This window comes from Crocodylus porosus, unplaced genomic scaffold (genome assembly GCF_001723895.1).
Source record: "Crocodylus porosus isolate Cpor-Errol unplaced genomic scaffold, CroPor_comp1, whole genome shotgun sequence".
Lineage (NCBI taxonomy): Eukaryota > Metazoa > Chordata > Crocodylia > Crocodylidae > Crocodylus > Crocodylus porosus.
Genome location: NW_017728943.1, coordinates 45088474 through 45114815, shown reverse-complemented (window position 1 = coordinate 45114815; position 26342 = coordinate 45088474). Strand labels below are relative to the sequence as shown.

Genomic DNA, 26342 nt, shown 5'->3' with positions numbered 1-26342 from the left:
CCCCTGCAGGCTGGAACTATGCCAGTCTGCAGAGTCTGCAAAACTGCAAAAATCCACGGGGTTCTCTGATAAAATGAGAAATCAGTATTTTCCTCTGGTAAGGGAAAATCTGTGGTTTTCTCTTTTTCCATGCCACATGGAAAACCTGTACATGATTCAGGACATCAGGACTTGTAAAAGAATCGTTGCTTAAAAATGTAATTTAAAATGTAGAAACTTGTATGTATCATAAGACTTATTACAAACTCCCACACTTAATTTCAGTCTTATTGTGTGGCTACTAGGAAACTTCTTAAGGCTTTTATCACCATGATACCTGGAACAAGGTTGAAGTGCTGTAGCTATGATCTAGGACAGGGGTGGGCAAAATATGGCCTGTGAGCCGGATTCAGCCTGACAGGCCATTCTATCTGGCCTGTGGGGGCCCTAAAAAATGTAGGAAATATTTACTTGCTCCTGGCTACCTATCAAAGATAGCCGGATCCCGGGGGAGCTGACAGCAGGAGCCCAGCCCTCCCCACCCCCAGCCATTTCTGTGCTTCCTGCCCCTGCTCTATTCCAGCACCTCCTGGCTGCATGGCTGGGCTGGGGAGCACAGGGACCTGCTGGTACTGGGAGAGAGGGGTGTGGCAAGTCCAACATGCACACCACACTATATATCTACACCCATAGCCCCCCCACACAGCTATACACGCAGACACCCACACCCCAGCCACCCTCTTCCCTGGTCCCCCACAAACCCCATACCCACCCACGCCCCATGGAGCTTGTGGGGGTGTGTATGGATACCTCACCCTGTATATCCATAGCCCCCCCACAAACATACCCACCCCTTCACAATATACAAGAGTAAAATTTCATTTTAAGCTATTGTGCCATCATGACTTATGTATACTGCACAAACATGTGAATCAGGGCAAAACATTTTTTTTAAATCAAATTAATGAATGTTGTAGATGTTCACCTTTTAGAATATAATTTGTTTTTCTCGTTCTGAGATTGCAAAACTCCTTGCTGAAAGGAGTACTTCCAGGGAGCAAGGGGAGGGACTTCGGTGGTGAAGGTCAGGGGTTAGGGGGCAGGACTTCTGGTCACAAGATGATGACCTGGAGGCAGGGCATCTGTCAAGAAGTAGAGCTACCATGCAGCCCTTGACAGCTTGCCAAAAATTGGTAAGTGGCTCTCCACCTGAAATAACTGCCTGTCCCTGATCTAGGAAGTGTTTGAAAAGCAAGGGTTTTTTGTAATATCTTATTGGACCAATGAGTGGGGGAAGTATGGAGACAAGATCTGTCCTGGTTCAATAAAAGTTCACAAAAAAATTCCTAGTCTCTTACCTGTGTAAGTATAGGAGTGCTTTAGTAAGCTTTTCTGATGCAGCTTTCCTAATGGAACTAGAAAGCTACTAACTGCCTGGCTATTACTATTGCATTGTCTTGTCCCCCATTTAGCCTTTAGTTACATCACTGTCTTGCTGCCAAATGCATAACGAGGCAGGAAAGTCCTTCCATTTAAAAAAGTGTTTTTAGCTCATTCTCTGCTCTTACCCCTTTGTGGAACTGAGATGCATCTTGCTATCTGGTAGTGGCTGGAACTGAGCATTGCTTTTCTGAAATATTAATGGAGGGAAGGAAGGCCCAAGAGGGAGTATCTTGTTACCTCATTATAAGCCTTTTAAAGGGTTAAGGTAGGGAGCAATCTGTTTTCCTTCTAAACATACAGAACAAATACTGTTTAGGTCAAGGCACATGTACTACAATCAGCATGGCATGGACAGCCTCTCTATAGCATGCAGAGTGGGCAGGGAGCAGAGCAAGGGGATTGGAGTGGCACTTGGAGAGGGTGCAGGCTTACTGTGTGGCCTGCTAAAAAGCCTGGTCCCCACTGCTTTAAGCAGCTCTTTGGACCAGCCCCCTGTCTCTTGGGATTAGGCTGCAGCTGTCATCAGCATCTCCAGGAAAACAAACACCTAGTATGGGGCTGGGAGGGGGGACCCACTATCTCAAAGGACAGAGCACTGCCTAAGCAAAGTGAAACCATTTCTGGCATAACTGCAATTTTCCATTCTACAGACAAACCAAATATTTAAACATGGACTAGACTATTGTTTAAATTAGAACCTTAATGTATTGTAACATTTTTCCACGAATATGATTCCCCCACCTCTCCCTTATGCAGCTAATAATCCATTTCCATCTGAAAATGAGACGGAAGTTGCTTGTAAATAAAGCTATGACTAGAATTAATACCTCTTGGCATTTTCCCAGAAGGGTGCCACAGCTGGGTCAGGATTTGTTGGTCCTAGAAAGTAGCACGGTCAGTGTCTACACCCTCCCTGAGTTCAGGGCAAGGCAGGTGGTAGAATTTTGAGATTGGTGGTTCTCAGCCTTTTTTTGTACCAGGACCCATTTGTAAGCATCAGTGGCCAATGCCCCTCACTCCCGACCTGTAGCCCCCACCTCCCAGTGTGACATGAACAAACTTTAAAACTGGAAGAGTTTCATGACCCTTTTGCCATGACCCACAGGTTGAAAAACACTGCTTTGGGTGGTTCAGTCAGAGCAGTTGCTAGTATTCTCATCTTGCTTCAGGAAAAAGCTCAAATGCATGCTTTGCTATTTAACAAAAAGGCGCAACAGCTGGTTAAGATTTTGGGATCGTGGTTCATCACTTGTCCAGCATCTCTGCATAATTAAGGAGAGCATCCATTTGACTCATCCCTCTGCAAAGAACTGGAAGGTGCCAATTCTGGCAAGTTCCCTCATCTCCTCTACGGACTCCTATGTGACCTGACAGTGTCTTTCCCAAAACTACTCTGCTACACCCTGAAAAGACATCAAGCTTCCAGGGAAAATAAATTTTGTACTTATTTTTTAAAAGACTAGGAGCTACTCTGTCGCTTCCCAAGACACATTTTGCAGAGAGCTGCGTGCATCCTGGAGCAACAAACAACAATAACTTCTTACTTAACAACTAATGGTTTATTTTGTTATGGAAAACTAGGGCTAGAAGAAACCTCAAGAGGGCATCTAGCCCTAGATTGATTTAAATCATCATTTAAATCACTGGTCAGGAAGCCTCGATTTAATCATTGTTTTCTACAAGTGCATTCTTGTTTGATATAACTTTAATACATACTATTCACAACTCAGAGACAGATATAGGTTTGATTTTTAGAAGGTACACACGATACATTTTAAAGCAGTGTTTTTGATATTTTTCAGATTAATTTTTTAGTTACATCAGAAAACTGAATTATGGTTTGGTTATTTTATTTACCAAAGCTGATCGAAGCAGATACTTGTGAAGTCATTGGTAAGTGAACTATCTCGAATTCACTAGATTAATCATAGATATTTGGGGGATATTTTTGCCATGCTGTATTAGGACGTCAAATGAATGCTGCAGCCATACGTTATTAGCTTGGGGCTTTCTTCACTTTCTTCTGGATTTCTTCTCATCTTTGATTTCTTTTTTTATGGCCTGGCACGCCTGCTGCCATGATGGGTTTTCCTTCTACCATACCATTCCCTCAATAGATCTCAAATCAGTATACTCAGAAACTTATCCTTCAAGACTTGTGGAATATTTTACTGCCCCTTCCTCCTTTCATTTATCTCCAGACTCCTCCCCCTTTGCCCAGATCTACTCCACCCCCAACAATCCTCTATTCATTTAATTTCTTGAAACTTTGTGCTTTGAGAGACAGGTAAGGGCTTGACTCTGCCTACACAAACTTGCAGAGTCAATAGGGACAATGGGCAGGTAATCAGGCCTTTTATTTATCTCTCATCTCCATATACAGCTGTTAATAAGGATTATATCTCTAGGAACATAAATACAGAGTTTGAGAACTGAAACTAAGAATCACAGAGATGCTTAATGGGATCTTCTAGACTGAGCACCAAGTCCCATTGGGTACAGTAGTTCTCTTTAAACTTTACTAATCTATAGAGGAGCCTCTGGGAGCCCCATAAGATTGGGCCCTTAATATAGTCCATGGCCTGTTGTGACCTATTTATAAAACTTCTCAAAAAAGGTTACATGAATATATTGTCTCAAACCAGTATACAATTAAAAGGTATAATCCCTATTCCATGATTATGTCTTTGATCTTTAACATATCTTAAAACTATCTTTATACAAGTTTATTTTTTTTAAAGCATCTTAAAAATGATTAGATTAAAAAATTATTTAAATTAAGAAATCCAGATTTTAATTTTTTTTTTTTAATTGTTTTTGTTTCCCTAACCTTTTTCAAAGTGTGGTAACCAAAACTAGACAGAGTACTCTAGCAGAGGCCTCACCAAACAGTGAAAGGGTCATTCATCTTGACTTGCAACTGATGTTTCTATAAATACTGAGTCTACTTATGGGCTTTTTTTTTGCTACAAGAGAACATTTTGAGTGTAGTATGTTGGCTCATATTCAACACATGGTCCACTGTGAGCCCCCAGGTATTTTTCTTCAGTCCTGTAGCCCAACCAGTGCTTCTCCATTCTGTATTTGGGCACAATTTTTTCCATCCCAAGTGCAGGAATTTTCACTTATTGAATTTAATTTGATTAGTTTCAGACCATTTATCCAATATCATTCAGATTCCCAACTCTATCCTCCAGAGTCTCTATAATTCCACTCAAGTTACTGTCATCTGCTAATTTGCTCAGTGTGCACTAAAATCCCAACTTCCATATAATTAATGAAGATATTAAATACTAGACCAACACAGACCCCTGGGGAAATCCACTTGATAGCTACACCCAACTAGATAATTGATAGGGCTGTGTGAAATTTCTCTGGCTGTTTTGTTTCAGTGCTGTTTCATAGATTTCACAGATATTAGGACTGGAAGGGACTTCAGAAGATCATCGAGTCCAGCTCCCTGTCCGAAGGGCAGAAAGTCAGCTAGGCTCAAAGGATCCCAGTAAGATAGACGTCCAAATGTTTCTTAAAAGAGTTCAGAGTATGTGCTTGCACCACCTCTGAAGGCAATCTATTCCAAGCCTGTGGGGCTTGGATAGTAAAGAAGTGTTTACTTATGTCCAGCCTGAAATAGTCTTGGAGGAGTTTGTGACTGTTTGACCTTGACATCCCCTGAGGCGCTCTGGTGAACAGCCATCCTTCCTGAGCCTGCGCTTTTCCAGGCTGAAGAGTCCCATGGCTCTCAGCCTCTCATCATAGAGCCTGGTCTCCTGCCCTGTGATCATATGCACAGCTCTCCTCTGAACTCTCTCAAGACATGCTCGGATGGGAGGGGCTCCATCTTTCCCCTAAAGTTAAGCGTGTGTTCTCTTCTAAGTTGGCAGATCTCCAGTGGGCTTTAAACTAGGCTCGTCAGGGGAAGGGGAAGACAAGGGCGGAGGAAGCCTTGGACCGCTAAACCAAGCAGCACCCACAAGTGCAGCCCAGCCTAGACCGAGCGGAACATATACACAGGTAAGCAACAAGGGCCAAGGCAATACTGAGATTAGGGGGCCAGTGCACACATCCTCAGGATGCCTCAAATGCCTCTACACAAACGCTCGTAGTATGGGTAACAAGCAGGAGGAACTTACCCTCCCACTAGCTGACACCAACCCAGACATAGTGGGGCTCACAGAAATGTGGTGGGACTCAACGCATGACTGGGTGGTGAATATCAAGGGCTATAGGCTGTACAGGAGGGACGGGACAGGGAGGAAAGGTAGGGGTGTGGCGCTCTACATTAAGGAGGAAAACACAGCCGCATCAAGTAGCACTGGGTCAGAGGAGGGGCACATTGAAGTGCTCTGGGTTAGAATACAACACAGTCCAGGGGAAAGAGATGTAATAGTGGGGGTCTACTACAGACCACCCAACCAAGGGGAAGAGCTAGACCAGGAATTCTTAAGTCAGCTCACCTGAAATTTCCAGACATCTGCTGGGAGGAGCAGTCAGCCAGGTCTGACCGCTCACATAGATTCCTAGCCAAAATGCAGGACTTCCATCTAACCCAGGAGGTGCACAGCCCCATCAGAGTAGACGCCCTGTTGGACCTGGTGCTGGCCATCAGCGACGACCTGGTAAGGGGGCTGCGGGTGCTCGACCACCTGGGCAACAGTGATCATCACCTGCTGGAATTCACCATCCAGCACAAGGTGACAAAGGCCTACAGCAAGGCAGCACCCCTAGACTTCAGGAAGACGGGCTTCAATGAGCTAAGGAGAATAGTCGGGGAAGCACTGAGGTCCCGGAGGGGAGGGGAGCCAGGTGTCTAAGAAGAGTGGTTGCTCCTTAAGGAGATGATCCTCCAAGCCCAAAGGGAGGTAATCCCAACATGAATCAAAGGGAGCAGGAGAGTGCAAAATCCCCCATTTCTCAACAAAAGCATCCAGGAACATCTAGCTAAAAGGTAGGTGCACACCCAATGGAAGGGAGGGGCCATCACCAGGGAGGATTATACTGTGGTTGCTCAGGGATGCAGGGGGGCAGTCAGGAAGGTCAAGGCAGAGCTGAAACTGGGACTAGCTACCCGGATCAAGGACAAGAAGTCCTTTTTTAAAGGGGGCAAAAAGAAGATACTGGGTAATGTGGGGTCCCTGCAGGACAAGCTAGGAAATTTGGTTATCACACCAGATGACAAAGCTAACCTATTTAATGACTTCTTTGCCTCCATTTTTCTGACCAGGGACTGGATCAGCCCCCCCACCAGGCCCCCCTCAGGCCCCAGGGGAGGCGCACCTAGGCCAAGGGTCAGGGAGGATCTAGTCAGGCAACTTCTGGAGGGACTGGATGTATTTAAATCAGCTGATTCGGACAATCTCCACCCCAGAGCTCTGAGGGAATTAGCTAAGGTCACTGCGGGACCCCTGGCAGGGCTTTATGAGCACCTGTGGTGCTCCGGTGTGGTGCCAGAGGACTGGAAGAGGGCCAGCGTGCTTCCTATCTTCAAAACGGGGAGGAAGGAGGACCCAGGAAACTATACGCCAGTTAGTCTTACCTCGATCCTGGGTAAGCTTTTTGGGCAAATTATCCTGGCCATGAGGGGCCAGCAGGGGAGATTATGCTTAGGGACAACCAACACGGGTTCATTAGAGGCAGGTCCTGTCAGACCAACCTGGTGGCCTTCTACAACCAGGTCACCAAATCCTTAGATGCAGGGGTAGCAGTGGATGCAGTCTTCCTGGACTTTCGGAAAGCCTTCAACATTGTCTCTCACCCCATTCTCATTAAGAAACTAGGGGACAGTGCTGTCGCCACCTACACAGTCAAATGGGTCGCTAACTGGCTGGAGGGCCGCACCCAGACAGTGGTGGTGGATGTGTCCTTCTCAACCTGGAGGGATGTGGGCAGTGGGGTTCCGCAGGGCTCAGTCCTTGGGCCCGCACTGTTCAACATCTTCATCCGTGACTTGAACGAGGGGGTAAAAAGCACTAATATGTGGGAGGATGCGGGCATGCTGGAATGGAGGAATAGGCTGCAATCGGACTTAGGTTACAGCGGTGGGCGGATGAGAACAGGATCAGATTCAACACTGACAAGTGCAAGGTGACAGCTGGAGTACTGCGTCCAGTTATGGGCACCACACTCCAAGAGGGATGCGGACAATATGGAGAGGGTCCAGAGCAGGGCCACCCGCATGAGCAGGGAGCAGCAGGGCAGGCCCTATGAGGAGAGGCTACGGGACCTGAACCTGTTCAACCTCCACAAGAGAAGGCTGAGGGGGGATCTAGTGGCCTGTTACAAACTAGTCGGGGGGGACCAGCAGGCATTGGGGGAGTCACTGTTCCCCCGAGCACTGCCAGGAGTTACTAGGAATAATGGTCACAAGCTGGCAGAGGGTAGATTTAGGCTAGACATCAGGAGGCGCTACTTCACTGTCAGGGCGGCTAGGATCTGAAACCAACTTCCAAGCAAAGTGGTGCTGGCTCCTACCCTGGGGGTCTTTAAGAGGAGGCTAGATATACACCTTGCTGGGGTTGTTTGACCCCAGTACTCTTTCCTGCCCTGGCAGGGGGTCAGACTTGATGATCTGCTCAGGTCCCTTCCAACCCTACTATGAAACTCTGAAATAGTGCCAGCTAGTGGCCAGTCAGGCATATGGCATATGCAGCAGTTTCCCTTCAATTACTGCAAGCTGCTGGCTTGAACTTCAGAAATGGACATCATACTTTCACTCCTGCTGCAGGTGCTCAGCTGCCTGGTCCAGGACCTCTGAAAACTAGGCCATAATCTTAACTCTTTCTATAAAGAAATGGGATGTCTTCCATGTGCAATTTCCTTTTAGCTCATGCTCTCTTCAGATTTAAAGGAACGAAGGAAGCCTGGTTTAGTGTTTGGGGGTCGAAGGAAGTCTGGTTTGGTATCCTTACAGAAACTGGATTAAAGGTTCTTGGCTTACTTTACACAGACCTCTGGGGATAGATGTCAGTCTCCCCTTGGGACTGATGTGAAACAACACTCTGGAGTGCCAATCTCATTCAGAGTCTTGTTGTTGCCGTCTCTAGTCATAAAAGACACAAAGTAGTGATACAGGGTAATGAAAGGCTTTGCATAGTTAACCAGCTCATCTGATCTGCCCTTTGGATCTCCCAGTCCTGGGAAGGAGGTGAGCATTAAAGGCCTCCATTAGTAGCCCACTGTCCTTCCCTGCTTGCAAATGGCGGGGTCCAAGGCAGGCACGAACTTCCACCAAGGGCAATAGATCCTGACACTTCTCTATTATTTAGTAGTTTTCCTTGCTTATTTAGTAGTGTCCTTATTTTCTTTATTGGAATAGAAATGGCAAAAACTTCCTTTGACCTGAAAATAAGTAAAAGTGCAAGGTCTCACCCTCAGCCACTTGCCCTATTGCCTGCCCCCTGTACTTACGTAGTTTAGTTAAGTTTTAACTTTGCTCAGAGGGATGGGCAGGATCCAGACCCACTCAGCATGGGAACTGCAGCTATTGACAGCAAATAGTGTCCAGGAAGGAGAGATGGGAGATGGAGTTCACTTAGAATATCACTCAGACCAAGGCAGCAGGTTTCCCAGGTGTGTAGAGGTGCCCTCAGTTGGGCTGGGTAGGCAAATGCAAACATGCAGTTATCAATCAATCCACAGCAGCACTGAGCTGCTCTGCTCAGCAAGATGAATTTCACCTCCAACATGTGTATTTTTATACAAACCAAAATAAAGCAGTCTTTCCTGCCCAAGTGCAGGGGGGCTGGACCTGATCATCTTGTAAGGTCCCTTCTAGCCCCTAACATCTAGGAAAAAATAACAAAAACAAACACAACCTATATTTTTGACCTTGATTTTTCCTCTCTGTTCTCATGGTCACCCTCTCACAGAAAACAAAAGTGGCAAAATGTCTGTGAAGGAGACAAATTTCCACCTTTACTTTTGCCCCCAATGAGGTGAGGGGGAATAACTTTATGACCTCAGGTGAGCAACTAGTGGTGGATTAGCTTGGGTCCCAAACCACGTAAGTGAAATGTTGCCAGCATGGGCTAGTTGTTTCAGACTTTGCTTTTTCTGAACACCAGTGTTTTTACAGAGAGATAATTAACACATTAAACCCCTATCTCACCATACATTTTTGGATGGCAAGACACCTGCAGTGTTTGCTGCAAGGGAGATGTGTGAGATCATCACCGCCCTTGTCTGAGTTTGCCCTATTTGTCCAGCAGTAAAATGGCAGTGACTTATGGCCACAGGATTTTTGCAGCAGGATGGTGAATGGTCATTAGCTACCTGCAGTGAAAGCACACCTTTTTTGCAATTTGAGCTGTAGGACCTGATAGGACAGACATTAATAGAAGCTACCTGTCTGGGTAGTGATGCACAAACAGGCACAGGCTGACAAACGCTTTTCCCTTCATTCCTCCGTGCGATGACATCAGTTTCCTGACATACAATGCACCTGCTGATAGCCCTGGAATTTAAGCTTCTGGTAGTTTTTTCCTCCATGGTGCCATGCTTTCCCCATGTCTGTTTCAAAAGTCTCCCTTAGCATGGTGGCTGGAGGCAGTGCTCCTCCTGCTGAGCGTGTAGCTGGAAAGTCTGGCTCTCTGTCAGTCACTTGAAATGTCCTTGTCCCCAGCAAACTGTAAAGTCTGAAGGCCAATGTCCTAGGGAGGGAGCTCACTGGAGTCCTCAGAGACTTGTACTTTCAAGCAAGCTATGCGCTCAGGGAAGGGAAGCCTCACTGGGTCAGGGTAAAGGTGGCCCCTTGCAGGGGTACATAGGTCCTCAGAGGAAGTGTTAAAACAAAGACCCTCTGTCAGCAGTCACCTGAAGGAAGGCCTCTTGTTGGCACCCATCCATGTTCACATTACGCTGCTCATATCTTTCTGTTGGATATCTAGGGTCTCCCAAGGAGGAGCTTTCCAAATGGAAAGTTTTCTCGCCATCTTGGAACCCCAAGGTGTCCTCCCCAGTCTCCGTCCAGACAAAATGAGAGAACCTGCACCCTGTAAGGTTGGGCACAGGCCCTCTGTCCATCCAAGAGGCTCCCGATTAAGAGCTGGAATCCAGCCCTTTCTGACTTGCACCGGACACGTAGCAGTTCGGGTCTCTCTTTGGGACCAAGGCATTTCAATGTAGGGAGTGAAACTACTGTCGTCCTCTTCCTCCAACAAGGAAAGGAGAGAAACTGCTGGTAATATGTTATTTTGATGAGGGATTGTTCCTCTTCTTCTGTGATTCCAGCACTTCCCTAAAGAATTCTTCCTGACTAGACTTCTTCTTGAGAACCAATGGCAGAGGCCTTAGATAGGAAAAAAAACCTAGTGGGGAATAAGATTTGTAGGTTAGAGGGATGGTTTTTTAAAGCCAAGGCGATGAGTGTGTGACATGCCAGCATCATGCCAGGCCTAGAAAATGACTCTGATCATGGACCTATCGGTAATGGAGCCCCAGCAGGCTACAGTGAAGTTATGCTAATTTACATATATGCAGAGTGCCCAATGCAAGGAGGCTCCTTTCTGAGCAAAACTGCCTGTTCCAGCAATGCAAATGCTCACCTTTGGTATTAGGAAGACCTGCAGGGGCTGAGCAGCAGGATTGGACCCCCATCATCCTCAATCTTTTCATACCAAAGCTAGAGGTCTCTTCATGCTTTTAGCAACTTTTTGGCACAAACAGTTGATGGAGAAAGCACTGGCAGGAAAATGATGGATGAGGAACAAGGGGACAACAATGGCAAGCAGGAGTTTCCAGTCCGCTCCTGCAAGAGAGAATGCCATAAAACAGTTTGGTCACTGTTGACCGACGTTATAAATGATAATCCTACTCTTACATGGACTTTCCCTCCAGAGGTCCCAGGCAATAGCAGTATCACTAGCATGGATAGAAATCTGCAGTGAAGAATGCTTCAATATTGTTCTGTTCGAGAGTCCATGTGCAGAGACTTTTCACAGATGAGCCTATGAACTGCACTTCAACCTCCTAGGTATACAAACTCATGGACTCAATATAGCAGAACTTGACACACTACAACCTGCCAGACAGCTGACTCTCTGGTACCTCTCCACTTTTACCTGCACTACTACATCCCCCTTTCCACCATACCCCCTGATGGCTCCATTTCTATTTTCACTGACCGGCTTTCTTGCCTGCATTGCATGCCAGCCTCTGGCTTCTTTATTGTTCCTTCCATCCAGGAACAGCACACGCACAGATAAACTGCAGGTGCTTCCTCAGCCTGACAAAGGCTTTTTCAACCTGAGAGCTTGCTAGGATATTTTGGTAACTATTCAGTTGGTCTGCTAAGAGATACCAAATTAGATTGACCCAAAGGACCTTGTCTGCCAGCATCATGTCCTTAGACCAACACCCCTAGCACCTGACCAGAGGGACATAGGACCCTGGGCACCTTTCAGCCCGAGGACTGGCAGCTGCTGGAGAAGAAGCTCCTGCAGTAGAGGAAAGAAAGGCTCTGTCAGTTTGGCTGCCTGATATGCTGCTGGTGCTACTGTGCTCCTGCTCACTAAGTTATTATTTTACCTATTGTCATTTAAAGTGGTGGACCACACTGAGGCTGTAAGGGAGGAGGAGACCTCATTGGGGCACACTACCATGTTGTGTAGAGGCCCCAGTGCTAGCAAGGGCATGTCTTAACACACACACACACACACACACGTCATGAGTTTTGCTCATCAGCAGCCTGAGGCGCAGTTTCCCAGAAACCCTTGCATCTATCTCCTTGAAAGGTGGCAGGCCTCAGTCGGGGCTACCGTGCCTGCAAGTTTCACTTGAATTAGGCAGGAAATTACTAAGTTATAGGCAGTTACACGCTTCCCCATTATAGCCTATGGGCAAAACATTGAAACAGCGTTGAAACAGCAAAACAGTTTCAACAAAATGAAATGGAACAGTGGTTTCAAAATGAAACTAAACTCGAAACAAAATGCTGTCCCAGTAAAACGGAAGTCTAAACGAAACGGTGCTTTCATGCAGCCGTAATCATTCACCCAGTGGTCCAACCAGTTTTGTACACACCTCACACCACTTTCATCTCAATTATATTTCCTTTGCTTACTAAAGGAGAACATCATGAGAGAGTGTCAAAAGCCCCTATCCACTGTTCTTTTACACCAAACTCTTACGCTGGTGCTTCCCAAACTTTTCTTCAGCATGACCCCATTTATGGTTCTATTTCCTCAGCATGGCCCCCTCACTCCCAATCCACAGTCCCCTGCCCCATGACCCTATCCGCTAATGTTGCAACCCCATTTGGAACCATCATCTTACACAGTGCCGTTTTCCCCACAGAGCCCATTACCTTGTCGCACAAAGAATTAAAGTTTATCAGACATGCCTTGCTCTTGATGGATCCATGCTGGCTGTTTTTGATCACCTTGTTCTCCCTCCAGGTGTTTAAGAAATAGATTCTTTGATAATATGCTTCCTAATCTTTCCAAGTATTGAGGTCAGGCAGACTGGTCTGTCATTCACTGGATCCTCTTCCTTTCCTTCTAGACATGCACACATTTACCTTTCTTCAGTGATCTGGGATGACAACCAACCTCCATGAGTTCTCAAAGGAAATAATAGCCAATGGCTCTGCAATTACCTCAGCCTGTACATGGAGTATCTGCCATACAAAGGCAGTTTGATAGGAGAACTAAAGAAAGATCTCAGGTAGCAATCTCAGAACAGCATTAAAACATGTACAAAACAATACACGGTGGTAGTAGTATTACTTTACCTGTGACAATTAGCAGTGATAGTGGGACTTTTAGATCGGGGCCTCCAAGCACTTAGCAAACATTAAACTGCAACATGTGAGAAGTTGTTGGTATTATCCTAGTTCTACAGATTGGGAAACTGGCATAAAGCAGTTTAGAGGCACACATTTCAAATTTTAATCCATACCAAAACTGGGACTGGAATTTCAGCTATCTTACTCCTCTTCCTCCAATCAGACCACCCCAGTCTAAGAAGTCACAAATTCTAGATGAAATTCTGTGGATTAGGCTGCAGAAAATGAAGGTTAAAATTTCATCAAAGAGGTATAAAATCCCACAGCAGGCTGAGACAGTGACAGTAATCCCTGCTAATACCATCTGTCTCCCCTTTTATTCTTTTAAGGTAACATTTTATGAGGGAAAGACCCATTTTTATCAATTGCTAAACTCAACAGGGAAGTCAGACAGAAAGACCGTAAACATTCTGCCCCTTTCTGATATCTTCCATTTCTAACTGAAACATGCTAAAAAACATGACAGCAATTCATATCCTTCACCAAGGAGTTAACACTATGTCATTCTACATTTTTCCACAGCTAGTAGCCTTATGGGGTTATAGAGCTGGCACACTACTGCAGAAGCAAAGAACACCACTGTTACCTGAAGCACAAACTTTTGATTTTGGATTCAGAATTTGGTGTCCTGGCTGAAAATTCAATGAACTCTCACAAAAGAAGCCCCTTTCAGAATAATTTTTAATATGAAAAGTTTTGTCAAGGTGGCCTAATATAATGCCAGGCTGCGAGTCCCTTGTATTAAAGTACAATTATTTAAAATCCTGGATCCCAAGAACTTGATTCTTTAACTTCTTTTTCTTCATAGCACATAATTTGATCTCCAATCTTGATATCTGTGTAGTTGTCCAAACTGATGCCACACTCCATCCCAGCTTTTACTACCTGAACATCATCTTTAAAATGCTTCAGTGATGTTGAGAGTCCTATAGAGAGAATGTATGTCAATACTAGAAAAACAGATCTAAGGCTCATGTTGCCCAGGATATGAATATGTTCCCATATCCCCTTTTTTGTATAGCAAATGAAGAGGCCAGTGTGAAAAATGTTCTGATTTTTAGGGATGCCAAACACCTACACTTTACATCAGGCATTGCTCCCTTCACACAACTTAACTTCAGGAAGGATGTGGACAGCATGGAGAGGGTCTAGAGGAGGGCCACTTGCATGATCAGGGGGCAGCAGGGCAGGCCCTACGAGAGGCTAAGGGACTAAACCTGTTCAGCCTCCACAAGAGAAGGCTGAGGGGGGATCTAGTGGCCTGTTACAAACTAGTCAAAGGGGACCAGCAGGCATTGGGGGAGTCCCTGCTGTTCCCCCAAGCACTGCCAGGAGTGACTAGAAATAACGGTCACAAGCTGGCAGAGGGTAGATTCAGGCTAGATATCAGGAGATGCTACTTCACTATCAGGGTGGCTAGGATCTGGAACCAACTTCCAATTGAGGTGCTGCTGGCTCCTACCCTGGGGGTCTTTAAGACAAGTCTTGACAATCACCTTGCTGGGGTTGTTTGACCCCAGTACTCTTTCCTGCCATAGCAGAGGGTCGGACTTGATGATCTGCTCAGGTCCCTTCTGACCTTACTAACTATGAAGCTAACACCCGATCTCTGGATGCTACTGCCTTCCTGTACTGCTTTGTAACGGAGAGTCGGCATGGGGAAAGAGCACTAGAAATATGCATCCTGGGAAGAGCTGGCCAAACCAATTCTGCATGCATGGCTTAAGCAAGCACATTAAACTGACTGAACAACTTCAAGGGGCAAGTTCTCCTAATATATACGTTTTACATTAATTTCAAAGGGTTGTGTGTATTCAAGAACAGAGTTTGGGCTCAAAACACTAATTCTATCTGGTGAAGACATTAGAGATGCATGTTAGATTATAGACTCACATGAGTCTTTTCAAAGCAGTTTTCCTTACCTTTCCAAATAACATCACCATTACGGATTACTTTAAACTTCATTTTTCGATTAAGTTGTCCCTCCTCCACTATGCAACCAGCCACTGCAACTTTTTTTTTTCCGACTGTGACATAGAATATAGCAAGAACAGATGCCTCCCCTATAGAAAAAGATGGAAGTACTGAGTGCAAGGGAATAATTTGATAACACTAATTAGTGGCATAGTGTGCTCTTCCATTGCTATCAAAGCTTGTAATCATCTGAGCATTCTGCTGCTGCAATTAAAACAGACAAAATGAGAGGCAGAAGACACTAAGCAGGTCCATATAAAGAGAAAGCCATCATGCAAAGTAAGATCCACGTGGTTTTTCCAATGTCTCAGTTTAAAGCAATGCTGAACTAAGCATCAAAATATTCTTCCTAACACCATCCAAAAGATTCTGCAAGATTTACCACACAATCAACTTACCTATTTCAAGTTCATGCACGGCCAGAGGCAATTTCCTACTCAACTCCTCTTTCAGGTCTTCAATAAGCTCGTAGATAATATTATGGAGTTTAATTTGAATTCCCTTTTCAGCAGCCAACTTCTGAATAGAGCTGTCTGCATTCACTCCAAATCCATATATGATCCCTGCCAGAAGAGACCACCAGAGCTGATAATTCAATATAAATACCGTAAATCATAGAGTTTTTTTGTTTTTCAAGAAGCAAAGGAAAACATGCAGAGAAAACTGTCTATCCTGGACTATTTTTTCTTTTTGGCACAATCTGTACTTAAACAGCTACTACACGCAACATTACTAATAGAAGAATGAGCTCTATTTAGTTTTCCCCATTTTAAACTTTTCCACACCTGTTTATTAGAGATCAAATGCTGGACTACATAGCACATACATTAACACCTGCAATCCTGCCCTCTGACTGTAAACATAGGGATCAATAGGAAACCCTGATAAATGACATAATTGATAGTTAAAAAACAAAAAGGTAGCTCTCATACAGACAGCTGGTCAGATCTTATAACCTAACTGAGCATTAAGCTACAGTATGGATCAGAATGGAAAAGGAATCCCTAATTTTGGAGCTGGGCAGAAGAGTAGTTTGATTCCTAGTGTCAATCAGAGAAGCCTGAAGGCTGTTCTAATTCATACCCAGCTACCTATGGCTTCAGGACAGTCCCAACAGTTGGGAATAAGCTGACACAGGCCATGCTAGCCATGCCTGCTATGGCAGGAAAGGAATGGCATAGGAACCATTATGCTATTCAAATCATCCCTATTTAAAACAAATCATCTGGGACCAGGTTAAACAAGGTTTCTGGTTTCTTTGCCTCACTGGATCATTGTGAAACAAGCCAAGTAAGGGAAGGAGGGAGTCACAGTTTGTAGACACTGTCCACAACACTTGACAGTACAAGTTATGTCAAAACATCATTCAGTTAATTTTTTTTCCACTAAATTTTTCACTAGATCCCCATTTCCACTAGTGCTTATTTTATGGGGAAGTAACATAAAAACATTCTTATACTTAGTACAGACTTATACATAGTGCTATTAAGGATTACACAATGAAAATAAAAAAGTCAAACTTGCTCCCACAGCTTACTTAATTAAAGATTTCACAAAACTGTAACAATATGTTAATAAATACTTACCATTAAAGGGTTCAGCAAAATTTATGTCATTTTGACTGATATCCCCTATTCCAAAATGGATTATATCCAACTCGCATTCATCTTTAGTATTATAGCCATCCAGAATGTTTAGAAGAGTTTCAACAGAACCATCTACATCACCTAAATATAGCAAAGGTGGTTCTATTATCGACTTTGTAAAGCATCTGAACAACAAAACAATAACCAAATAAAGACAAATGATGCTATATGACAATTCTAGAGAATATAAGACATCAATAACATGATGTAATGCCTACAGCATTCTCATTTCAACATAAAACGATTACACTTCTGAAAATTATAAAACCTTTAAAGTGTGGTAGTCTCTTCCAACAAATGTCTCAAACACAGCACAGGAAAGTTCCATGTTTGATGTCTTTAACCAAATATGGACTGAAAATTTTTGGGTTTGCAAACATGGACAAATCATGTACATGCAGCATGGGATGTAAATAACGAGCTGAGCTCCAACAGTGCCAAGGTTATGGGTTCGGGGTCCCTACAAGCCACGAGATCTTTTCTGCCTCAGGCAGGTGGTTGAGCTAAATGACCTCTCAAGGTCCCTTCCAGCCCTGCTTCTCCAATTCTTCCTGCCTTCATGCATCACCATTATTAATAAAAACTCTGCTTATCCATAGTACCACCAACATTACTGCCTGTTTGGGTTCAGATTTTTTGAGCCAACAGAAGAAAAGCTTATCTAACCAAACAAGCTAATAATTGACCCTAACTACATCAGTTAACTCATTTGGAACATGGGATGTGGACATTATAGGGTTCTACCTCAGAGCTCTCATTGCTAGTATCCTCCCCTATTATCATCAGCTGTGGGAAGCACAAGACTGTCCCATATGCACAAGATCCCCAGTGTACATGATTATTCAGCAGAATCAAGGCTTGGGCATGCATGTGCAAAAAGTGGAATCTCCATGGGCAAATATCTGGAAAGGAACACAACATGGCAACGAGTTTAAATACAACAGCTGAAAAATGTGCACTGGAACAATGGCAAAGTCAACATACCTTTAATAACTATGGACAGTACATTCCTGTCACTGTTCTCATTCTCCTTAGGTCTTACAAACCATTTAGCTCTATTGGCTTCATATAGTGCCTGTTGCCTCACTCTCCAGTGTGGACCAGCGAACTTCTCCAACTGCTTCCTGCGTTCATCTTTCTGTTCCTTCTGCTTTGCTTCAATAACTTCTATATCCTGTTCGATTTTCTTCTGCTGTTCAACATAGTTTCTCCAATCCAAAACTTGGTGTGCTATTTGCTAGGCAGAAAGAGAGGCCACACTGTTACCAGCCAGTATGTAGAAGCGGGAAGAGCCACCTTAAAGGCTTTTATAGTCAGTTATCAGTGGGACTGCTCTGGCTTTAACTCTGCTTGATTTATTTTCTAAAAATTACTTCACAGCCACTTTTACACAGAAAACAACTGTGTGCTTGGCAGTATATTTGAGGGCATGGGACCCCATGCTATAAACAACTACAGTCCTCAAAGCACGGAATAAATGCATCGTCTCACCTGCACATATTCACTAACAGAAAGGTGTCCATCACCTCTAACACCACCATTCTCACAGCAAAAAATAAAAACTCCAACAGGTTCTGCATCAGCCAGATTTAAGACTTATATTAAGGATGATTCTGCAGCAAAGAATTAGAAGTGTAATGATATATTGGCCCATATCATATTAGCACTGATGAAATGAAAAAAATTGACGTTATTGGCAACCAGCTCTTTTTGGCTGATGTGGCCGATAAATGTCACAGATAAATGCAGCATGCATGTGCGCAGCTACAGCATGCGTGTGACCAGTAATGCAGCTTAACAGCTTGAAGAGCAGCATCCAGCTAGTAAGTTTGGGGTGGGAGGGGGAGGCAAGGGGCAGATTCAGGCCCCTACTGTGAGGGAGGGAGTAGGGCAGGTGCTGCCCTGTCAGGTTGGGGCAGGGCATAGGACAGAGCCACAGGGGAGGTGGCTCCCCATGCCGTGTACACCCCTGGGGAAGGCAAGGGGGGGAAGGGCACGTGCCCCCCGGATTTGTGCACCGGGCAAAGGTGGGCAGAGGTGGTGCTGGGAGGGGGACTACAGCAAATTTTGGGGTGGCAGTAGCCCCCCCACAATACCGCCACTGCCCACCCCAAGGCCAGCCCTGGCCCAGACCCCAGCCAGAAAGAGGCTGCAACAGACAGCCCCATGCACAAATCCCTCCCAGGGTGCGCGCAGTGTGAGGAGCTGCCTCCCTCCCCAACTTTTTAGGACGAGCTGCCTGCGGCTCCATCCCACACCCCAACTTACCAGCTGTGACTTACCAAAAAAGGGATGAAGGAGGACCCAGGAAATTATAGGCCTGTTAATCTTACCTCGGTCCTGGGGAAGCTCTTTGAGAAAACTATCCAGGTGCACATCTGCGAGGGGCAAGCAGGGGAGTGTATGCTTAGGGGCAATCAACATGGGTTCATTAGAGGCAGGTCCCGTCAGGCCAACCTGACAGCCTTCTGTGACCAGGTCACAAAATCCTTGGACACAGGTGTCATGGTGGACATAGTCTTCCTGGACTTCGGAAGGCCTTCAACACACTCTCACCCCATTCTAATTAAAAAATTAGGCGACTGGGGTGTCGATGCCTACACAATCAGATGGGTTGCCAATTGGCTGGAGGGCTGCACCCAGAGAGTGGTGGTGGATGGGTCTTTTTCAACCTGGAGGGATGTGGGTAGTGGGGTCCCCCAGGGCTCAGTCCTTAGACCCACACCGTTCAACATCTTCATCAGCAACTTGGACAAGGGGGTGAAAAGCAACTTGTTCAAACTCACAGATGACACTAAGATGTGGGGAGAAGTGGGCACGCTAGAAGGAAGGGACAGGCTGCAATTGGATCTGGACAGGTTACAGGGGTGGGCAGATGAGAATAAGATGGGATTCAGTACTGACAAGTGCAAGGTACTGCACCTAGGGAGGAAGAACCAGCACCATACCTACAGGATGGGGAACTCCCTTCTCATCAGTGCAGAGGCAGAAAAGGATCTTGGAGTCACTGTAGATTCCAAGATGAACATGGGCCGACAGTGTGGGGATGCAGTCAGGAAAGCTAACTGCACCCTGTCATGCATCCACAAATGCATGAGCAGGTCCAAGGAGGAGATCCTCCCCCTCTATATGACATTGGTCAGGCTGCAGTTGGAGTACTGTGCCCAGTTCTGGGTGCCGCACTTCAGGAGGGATATGGCCAGCATCAAGAGGGTCCAGAGGAGGAACACTTGCATGATCAGGCAGTAAGGCAGGCCCTACAAGGAGAGGCTACGAGACCTGAACCTGTCCAGCCCCCACAAGAGAAGGCTGAGAGGGGATCTGGTGGCCATCTATAAACTGGCCAAGGGAGACCAGCAGGCAATGGGAGAGTCCCTGTTCCCCTGAGCACTACTGGGAGTAACAAGGAATAACGGCCATAAGTTGACCGAGTAGATTCAGGCTAGATACCAGGAGGCACTACTTCACAGTCAGGGCGGCTAAGATCTGCAACCAACTTCCAAGGTAAATGGTGCTCAACTTTACCCTGAGGGTCTTCAAAACGAGGCTAGATAATCACCTAGCTGGGGTCATTTGACCCCAGTACTCTTTCCTGCCCGTGGCATGGGGTCAGACTTGATGATCTGTTCAGGTCCCTTCCAACCCTACCAACTACGAAATTATGAAACCACTGCTCTCAAAGTTGCTGGGCTTTATTGGCAGTTGGACTGGTATCGGCCAATATGGCTGGTTAATAATCAGCCACCGGTGTCAGCCAAAAAAAATCTTTATCAGTACCCCTACAAAGAACAGATATCCCGGTAACTCTCTACATCTTCATCCCTATGGCAGACATAACAGTTGATAGGTTAATTGGGGGCGGGGGGAGGGGAACCTCCATGAACCTCGGAGGTGGGTATTTTATTTAGAAATAAAAAGGTGAAAGCTGCTGGGAAACAACTACTGCATCCCCCACAATGGGTCATTCCACTATTTAACAGGTGCAGAAAAACTGGAGGGCAGACCTGCTTATCCAAAAGTGTACACAGTTCTGCAAGCTTTTGAAAAACATAAAATGATCAGTTCAGAAGATATGATCACAATCTCTCTAAAGAGAAGGATGAGATAAGATACTTAATACCCTTGCAGAGGAGCCAGAAGAGGGATTGAACTCCTAAGAATTATGTTACTGCTCTAATGATCCAAACTGTATCCATCTGCAATAGCTCTGGTAGAGCCTACATCAGCATAGCTGATGCCCACTGATGCTTACATTTTAAACTAGTTTTCTCATTCTAAAAAAGAAATCAATTAAGAATAGCCAGACCACTCCCAGCCTAGACTGTTTGGGAGTAAAGTCACTGTGATATGTTAAAGGATAAAAAACAAAAACTTTAGACTCATCTGACAGGCATTCAGGATGAAATTGGTAATTTATTCCAAAGTAACATCTTAAAGGATGCCACCTGCAGGTCAGACAGGATGATGGCAAGAACTGGGAGGAATATGGGACCAAATATTAACCTTCTATACCTTGGACAGGCAGATTTTCATCATTCAACTGTACAAGAGCTTAATCTAGATGTACTGAAAAGAATAAGGAGTTAAGCACTGCAAGTGGTGGGAGAAAGAGGGAAGATAGAAATAGAATATTCCAGCAATTTCATTATTATTTTTATGGATAACCAAATTTTGGGCCACATTTAGCACCACTGGTTTGGCCTCCAACCACTGGTTTAAGGCAGTGGTCAGACTGCCTTAAGTTACTATAATTCATTTACTATTTTGTACCACGTTTGGCCTATACTTCATATTGTAGCATAAACGGGCCATTAAGTATTCCTTACTGTACCTCAGATTCTACTTCAAGAATTTCATCTCCTGCTGACGGGATTTCCTTCCAGCCCATGATTTCCACTGGCAAGCCAGGAGTGGCAACAGCCATTGTTTGGCCATTTTCATCATACATCAGGCGCACTTTTGCCCAGCTTTTTCCAGCAGTTAGGACACAGCCTTTTCTCAGTGTTCCTCTCTGGATGACTGCTGTGGTTACTGGACTAGAGAGAAACAAAAGGGAGGGGGGGGAATAAATTTTTGTATTTATCACAGTTATAGTAATTACCATATTCACTCGCACACTGCACATACCTTTTCCCTAATCAGCTCTCCAAAACTGGGGAGCATGTTTCAAGCAGAAAAACTTGTTTTCTATGCTGAACAGAGGTATGGAGGCATAGTTGGCAGCTATAATGGATGCTGTGCTTCTTTCCCTGTCAACTCCAGGGAGACAGGGCAGAGTTTACCTGTTCAGAGTCAGAATTGGTGTTAATCCTTTCATAGATGTGGCTAAATTGGTAGTAGCTTTCAGCTGAGTAGCCAAAAGCTCCTGCCAATTTGGCAGTGACTATGAAGGGGTTAAAACTCTATCTTTGGTGTGACTGCTATTTTAGAAAGTCACACGGACTTTAGCCCTGTGGTCAGGACTCAGCCACAACTCCAGAAAAATCTTTTCTTCATCCTTCTGTCTTCTCAAGACAAGGTATGTGTGGCATGTGAGAAAACAGTATATACTTTTAAGAAAAGATAAAATAAGGAAATACAAGCAACAGGAGTTCACTGAATATATTAACGAAACATTTCACTGCTACAGTGAGAAAATTCTAGAGTCTTACGAAGGAAAAAAAATTAGGTTGTCCCCTTTTGGATTTCTTAAGATAGGTGGAGGTTAAAGAATGTTTTATCTGTCATCTAGGGGTTGAACTCATGAAATCATAAAAGGATTCCCAGAAAAATCCAGATTTGTCCTTGGTTATATTTCTAATACAAGAAACTCAAAAGAACTCTTAAGAGATTTGAGTATTCTTTACAAAAATTCAAAAAGGCGACAGGTAAAGGCAGAACAGTGAACTGACTTTTTTTTTTTTTTTTTAAATGCGCCTCCTTGAAAGACAATTATTTTTAAAGAAAGAAGAAAAAAAAGTCAGCTGAAGTATTTAGTGGACCGTGTTCATAAAATATTTGCTACTTTATAACAAAAACTACTGTTAACAGAAACTGTCAGATTGAATATTCAAGAAATATTAAAAACCATCTTTATTACTAATACTTTGTTTGAAGACTATTTAGTTTGTGATTCACTATTTACATTGCCAATTTATTTTACACGATTTCATTTGACTGGCAGGATGAAAATATCCTGCTAAGCTTTTACCTGCTTATCTCCTGGTTCTTATGCCCGGAAATAACACTGGAGAGGAACAGTTACACCAAAGTAAAGACTTGCATTTGTTTAAAAAAAAAAAAAAGGAAAGAAAAGGAAACTTTTACTGAAGTATTTCTAGGAGTACTAGAGTTTTGTAATATAATGTTGTAATCAAAACCTAAATTTTGGAGCAGAAATCACCTGGATGGTATCTTTTTAAGTACCTGGAATAAATGCAGTATAAACAGTAACCACAGGTGTAAGGAAGTCAGATGACAGGCTAACCTACCCTTTTCCTTTATCTGTGCGAGACTCTATTACAACTCCCTCGACGAGGCCAGTGAAGTCTGCCTTCAGTTCTAACACCTCTGCAAGAGCAACTGTTGCCTCTGCTAAAGCCATCAGGTTGTCACCCTGTTACAAAACAGTTAAGAATTAAGGTTGCAACTAATTAAAGCAGAATCCAAAGATGATCTCTCATTGCCAGCTCCACAGTCCTACATGGTCCATAATTCCCAATACTGCAGTGCACCCTAATCTGTTGGGGCGCACATCATGGAAATAATACAGGGCCTGAGACTGCGGTTGTACTAGTCTTGAAGGCAAACAGTAGATGTTAAGGTGTAAGCAAGACTCTCTTCTTTCTCCTTTCATAAATCAGCAGCAACACTGCCTCAGTATCAGGTTAGGACTAGGACCTGTAAGGGAAAGGATGTAGAGACAAGGACTGCCCTTTGGGTAGAAGAAAGAACAGTCTGGGATTTAGCATGCATCCTTTTGCAACCAATTCTGGACAAACTGTCCAGAACAGAACATAGCGCACTGAACAGTAAGCTAATAACTGGATACCAGAACAGAAACTTTTTTTTTTTATTTTTTGTCAGTGTGAATGACCTTAAAGGTTTAATTGCAGTAGTGCAAATACTGGCCTGAAATTTCAGAAAGGAGTATGGGATAAATTCAGAACGACAGCAATGAAGTCATTACAACATTGTTGATGTAATTGCTCTTTCAGTTCTCATGAGGAAACAGTATGATCACCACAAAGCTAAGTACAAATAGCAATGACAGGATTTTAGATTACTGTAATTAACTATCAGTTACCAAAAGGGAGTAGGTTTATGCAACTTCCTCTCTCTTACCAATTGTGCTTTGTGTTCAGATTTGAATTACAAAAATTCTTTTACTCAGTCTAACAGAAGTAAAACTCTTCCTCTGACAGCATTTTATCCAGCATACAAACATGAGGAAGTGACAACTTGAAGGATCCTGGAACAAACACCCACTAAACTTCCAGCACAAAAATTAGAGGAAAGACAACTGGAATTTTGTACTTCTATACCATTTCTCACCAAGGGACTGATGCAGCAAGACACCAAATGCCTCTGGCTCTGACTGACTCCCACAGGAGCTGACAGCACTTTGCCTACTTCAGGATTAGACCCCTGAGACAAATGCCAGGAAGAGAAAAGTTTTATTTTCCCTGGGTCAAATGAAAACTTAGCTGCTTGCCACATGATAGAACTTTTCAGACTTGATCACTTCAGCAACAAAACTTTACCTTACGTGCAGAGATATTTACAGCCTGAACATCACCCCCATAATCTTCACAAACCACATCATATGCCAGCAATTCTTTCTTCACCTTTTCAGGATCAGCTTCAGGTTTGTCACATTTGTTTATAGCAAGGATGATTGGGACTGAAAGAAAGGTACAGTGTTACAAACTGCAACCAGCCACAGCTTTAACCCTATACAATCATCTGTCCACCCCACTTACTCTCAACTTTTGTGTAGTGTACCAATTTTCTTTGTTAAATCTGTAAAATCTACACCAGGCTGTACTGCCTATTATGATCATCAATGCATGCCATAGTCGTTACTGTCCATCTCCTGCTGCAGTGATATATATTACTAGAGTTAGCAACAGCAATGATTGGTAGTGAAGGCTGAGGATGTGTTAATCATGGGGGACCTGAACTTCCCGGACATCTGCTGGGAAGAACAGTCAGCCAGGTCTGACCGCTCACGTAGGTTCTTTGAGTGCAGGACCTCCATCTAACCCAGAAGGTGCACAGCCCCACCAGGGAAGATGCCTTGCTGGACCTAGTGCTGGCCACGGGTGATGATCTGGTAAGGGGGCTGCGGGTGCTCAACCACCTGGGCGATAGTGATCATCGCCTGCTGGAATTCACCATCCAGCGCAAGGTGGCAAAGGCATGCAGTAAGGCAGCAGCCCTAGATTTCAGGAGGGCAGACTTCAATGAGCTAAGGAGGATAGTTGGGGAAGCGCTGAGGTCCCCGAGGGGAGGGGAGCCAGGTGTCCAAGGACAGTGGTCACTGCTTAAGGAGACGATCCTCCAAGCCCAGAGGAAGGTAATCCCAACGAGGATCAAAGGGAGCAGGAGAGCACACAAGCCTCCATGGCTCACCAAAAGCATCCAGGAATGTCTCCTTGCTAAAAGGGAGGCATACATCCAATGGAAAGAAGGGGACATCACCAGGGATAACTATACTGCAGTCGCTTGGGGATGTAGGGGGGCAGTCAGGAAGGCCAAGGTAGAGATAGAATTAGGGCTAGCTTCCCGGATTAAGGATAATAAGAAGTCCTTCTTCAAATACATAGGGAGTAAAAAGAAGGTTCCGGGTAATGTGGGGCCCCTGCAGGACACGTTGGGGAATTTGGTCATTATACCAGGCAACAAAGCTAACATGTTTAACGATTTCTTTGCCTCCGTCTTCCTAAGTAGGGACCAGAACAGTCACCTCCCTGCTGGGTCCCCCTCGGGCCCCAGGGGAGGCACACCTGGGCCAAGGGTTAGCGAGGAACTAGTTAGGGAACTTCTGGAGGGACCGGACATATTCAAGTCAGCCGGTCCAGATGATCTCCACCCTAGAGTTCTAAAGCAATTGGCCAAGGTCATTGCAGGACCCCTGGCACGGCTTTACGAGCACACGTGGTGCCCTGGTGTGGTGCCGGAGGACTGGAAGAGGGCCAACATGGTTACCATCTTCAAAAACGGGAAGAAGGAGAACCCAGGAAACTATAGGCCAGTAAGTCTTACCTTGATCCTAGGCAAGCTGTTTGAGAAAATTATTCTGGCACACATCCACAAGGGGACTGCATGCTTAGGGGCAACCAACACAGGTTCATCAGTGGCAGGTCCTGTCAGACCAACCTGGTGGCCTTTTACGATCAGCTCACCAAATCATTAGATGCAGGGGTAGCAGCGGACATAATCTTCCTGGACTTCCGGAAGGCTTTCGACACTGTCTCTCACCCTATTCTCATTAAGAAACTGAGGGACTGTTGTGTCGACACCCACACAGTCAAATG

The 26342-nt window shown here is 44.7% G+C and overlaps 1 protein-coding gene and 1 pseudogene across 7 annotated transcripts in view; both read right to left on the bottom strand.

The window, feature by feature from the left end:
- Positions 1 to 9313: 9313 nt before the first annotated feature.
- Positions 9314 to 12974, bottom strand: LOC109319044 (annotated as a pseudogene).
- Positions 12975 to 13130: 156 nt separating this feature from the next.
- MTIF2 (mitochondrial translational initiation factor 2) overlaps positions 13131 to 26342 on the bottom strand; it is a 34174-nt gene continuing 20962 nt past the window's right edge. For all 7 annotated transcript variants that reach the window (XM_019549274.1, XM_019549275.1, XM_019549276.1 and 4 more), the window contains exons 7-14: positions 24567 to 24706; positions 23295 to 23419; positions 21656 to 21860; positions 17809 to 18061; positions 16765 to 16905; positions 15577 to 15741; positions 15127 to 15267; positions 13131 to 14130 (exon numbers count right to left, since the gene is read on the bottom strand). In XM_019549274.1, coding sequence (XP_019404819.1) covers positions 13961 to 14130; positions 15127 to 15267; positions 15577 to 15741; positions 16765 to 16905; positions 17809 to 18061; positions 21656 to 21860; positions 23295 to 23419; positions 24567 to 24706 — 1340 coding nt within the window. In that variant the 3' untranslated portion in view covers positions 13131 to 13960. The remainder of the gene's footprint in view (positions 14131 to 15126; positions 15268 to 15576; positions 15742 to 16764; positions 16906 to 17808; positions 18062 to 21655; positions 21861 to 23294; positions 23420 to 24566; positions 24707 to 26342) is intronic.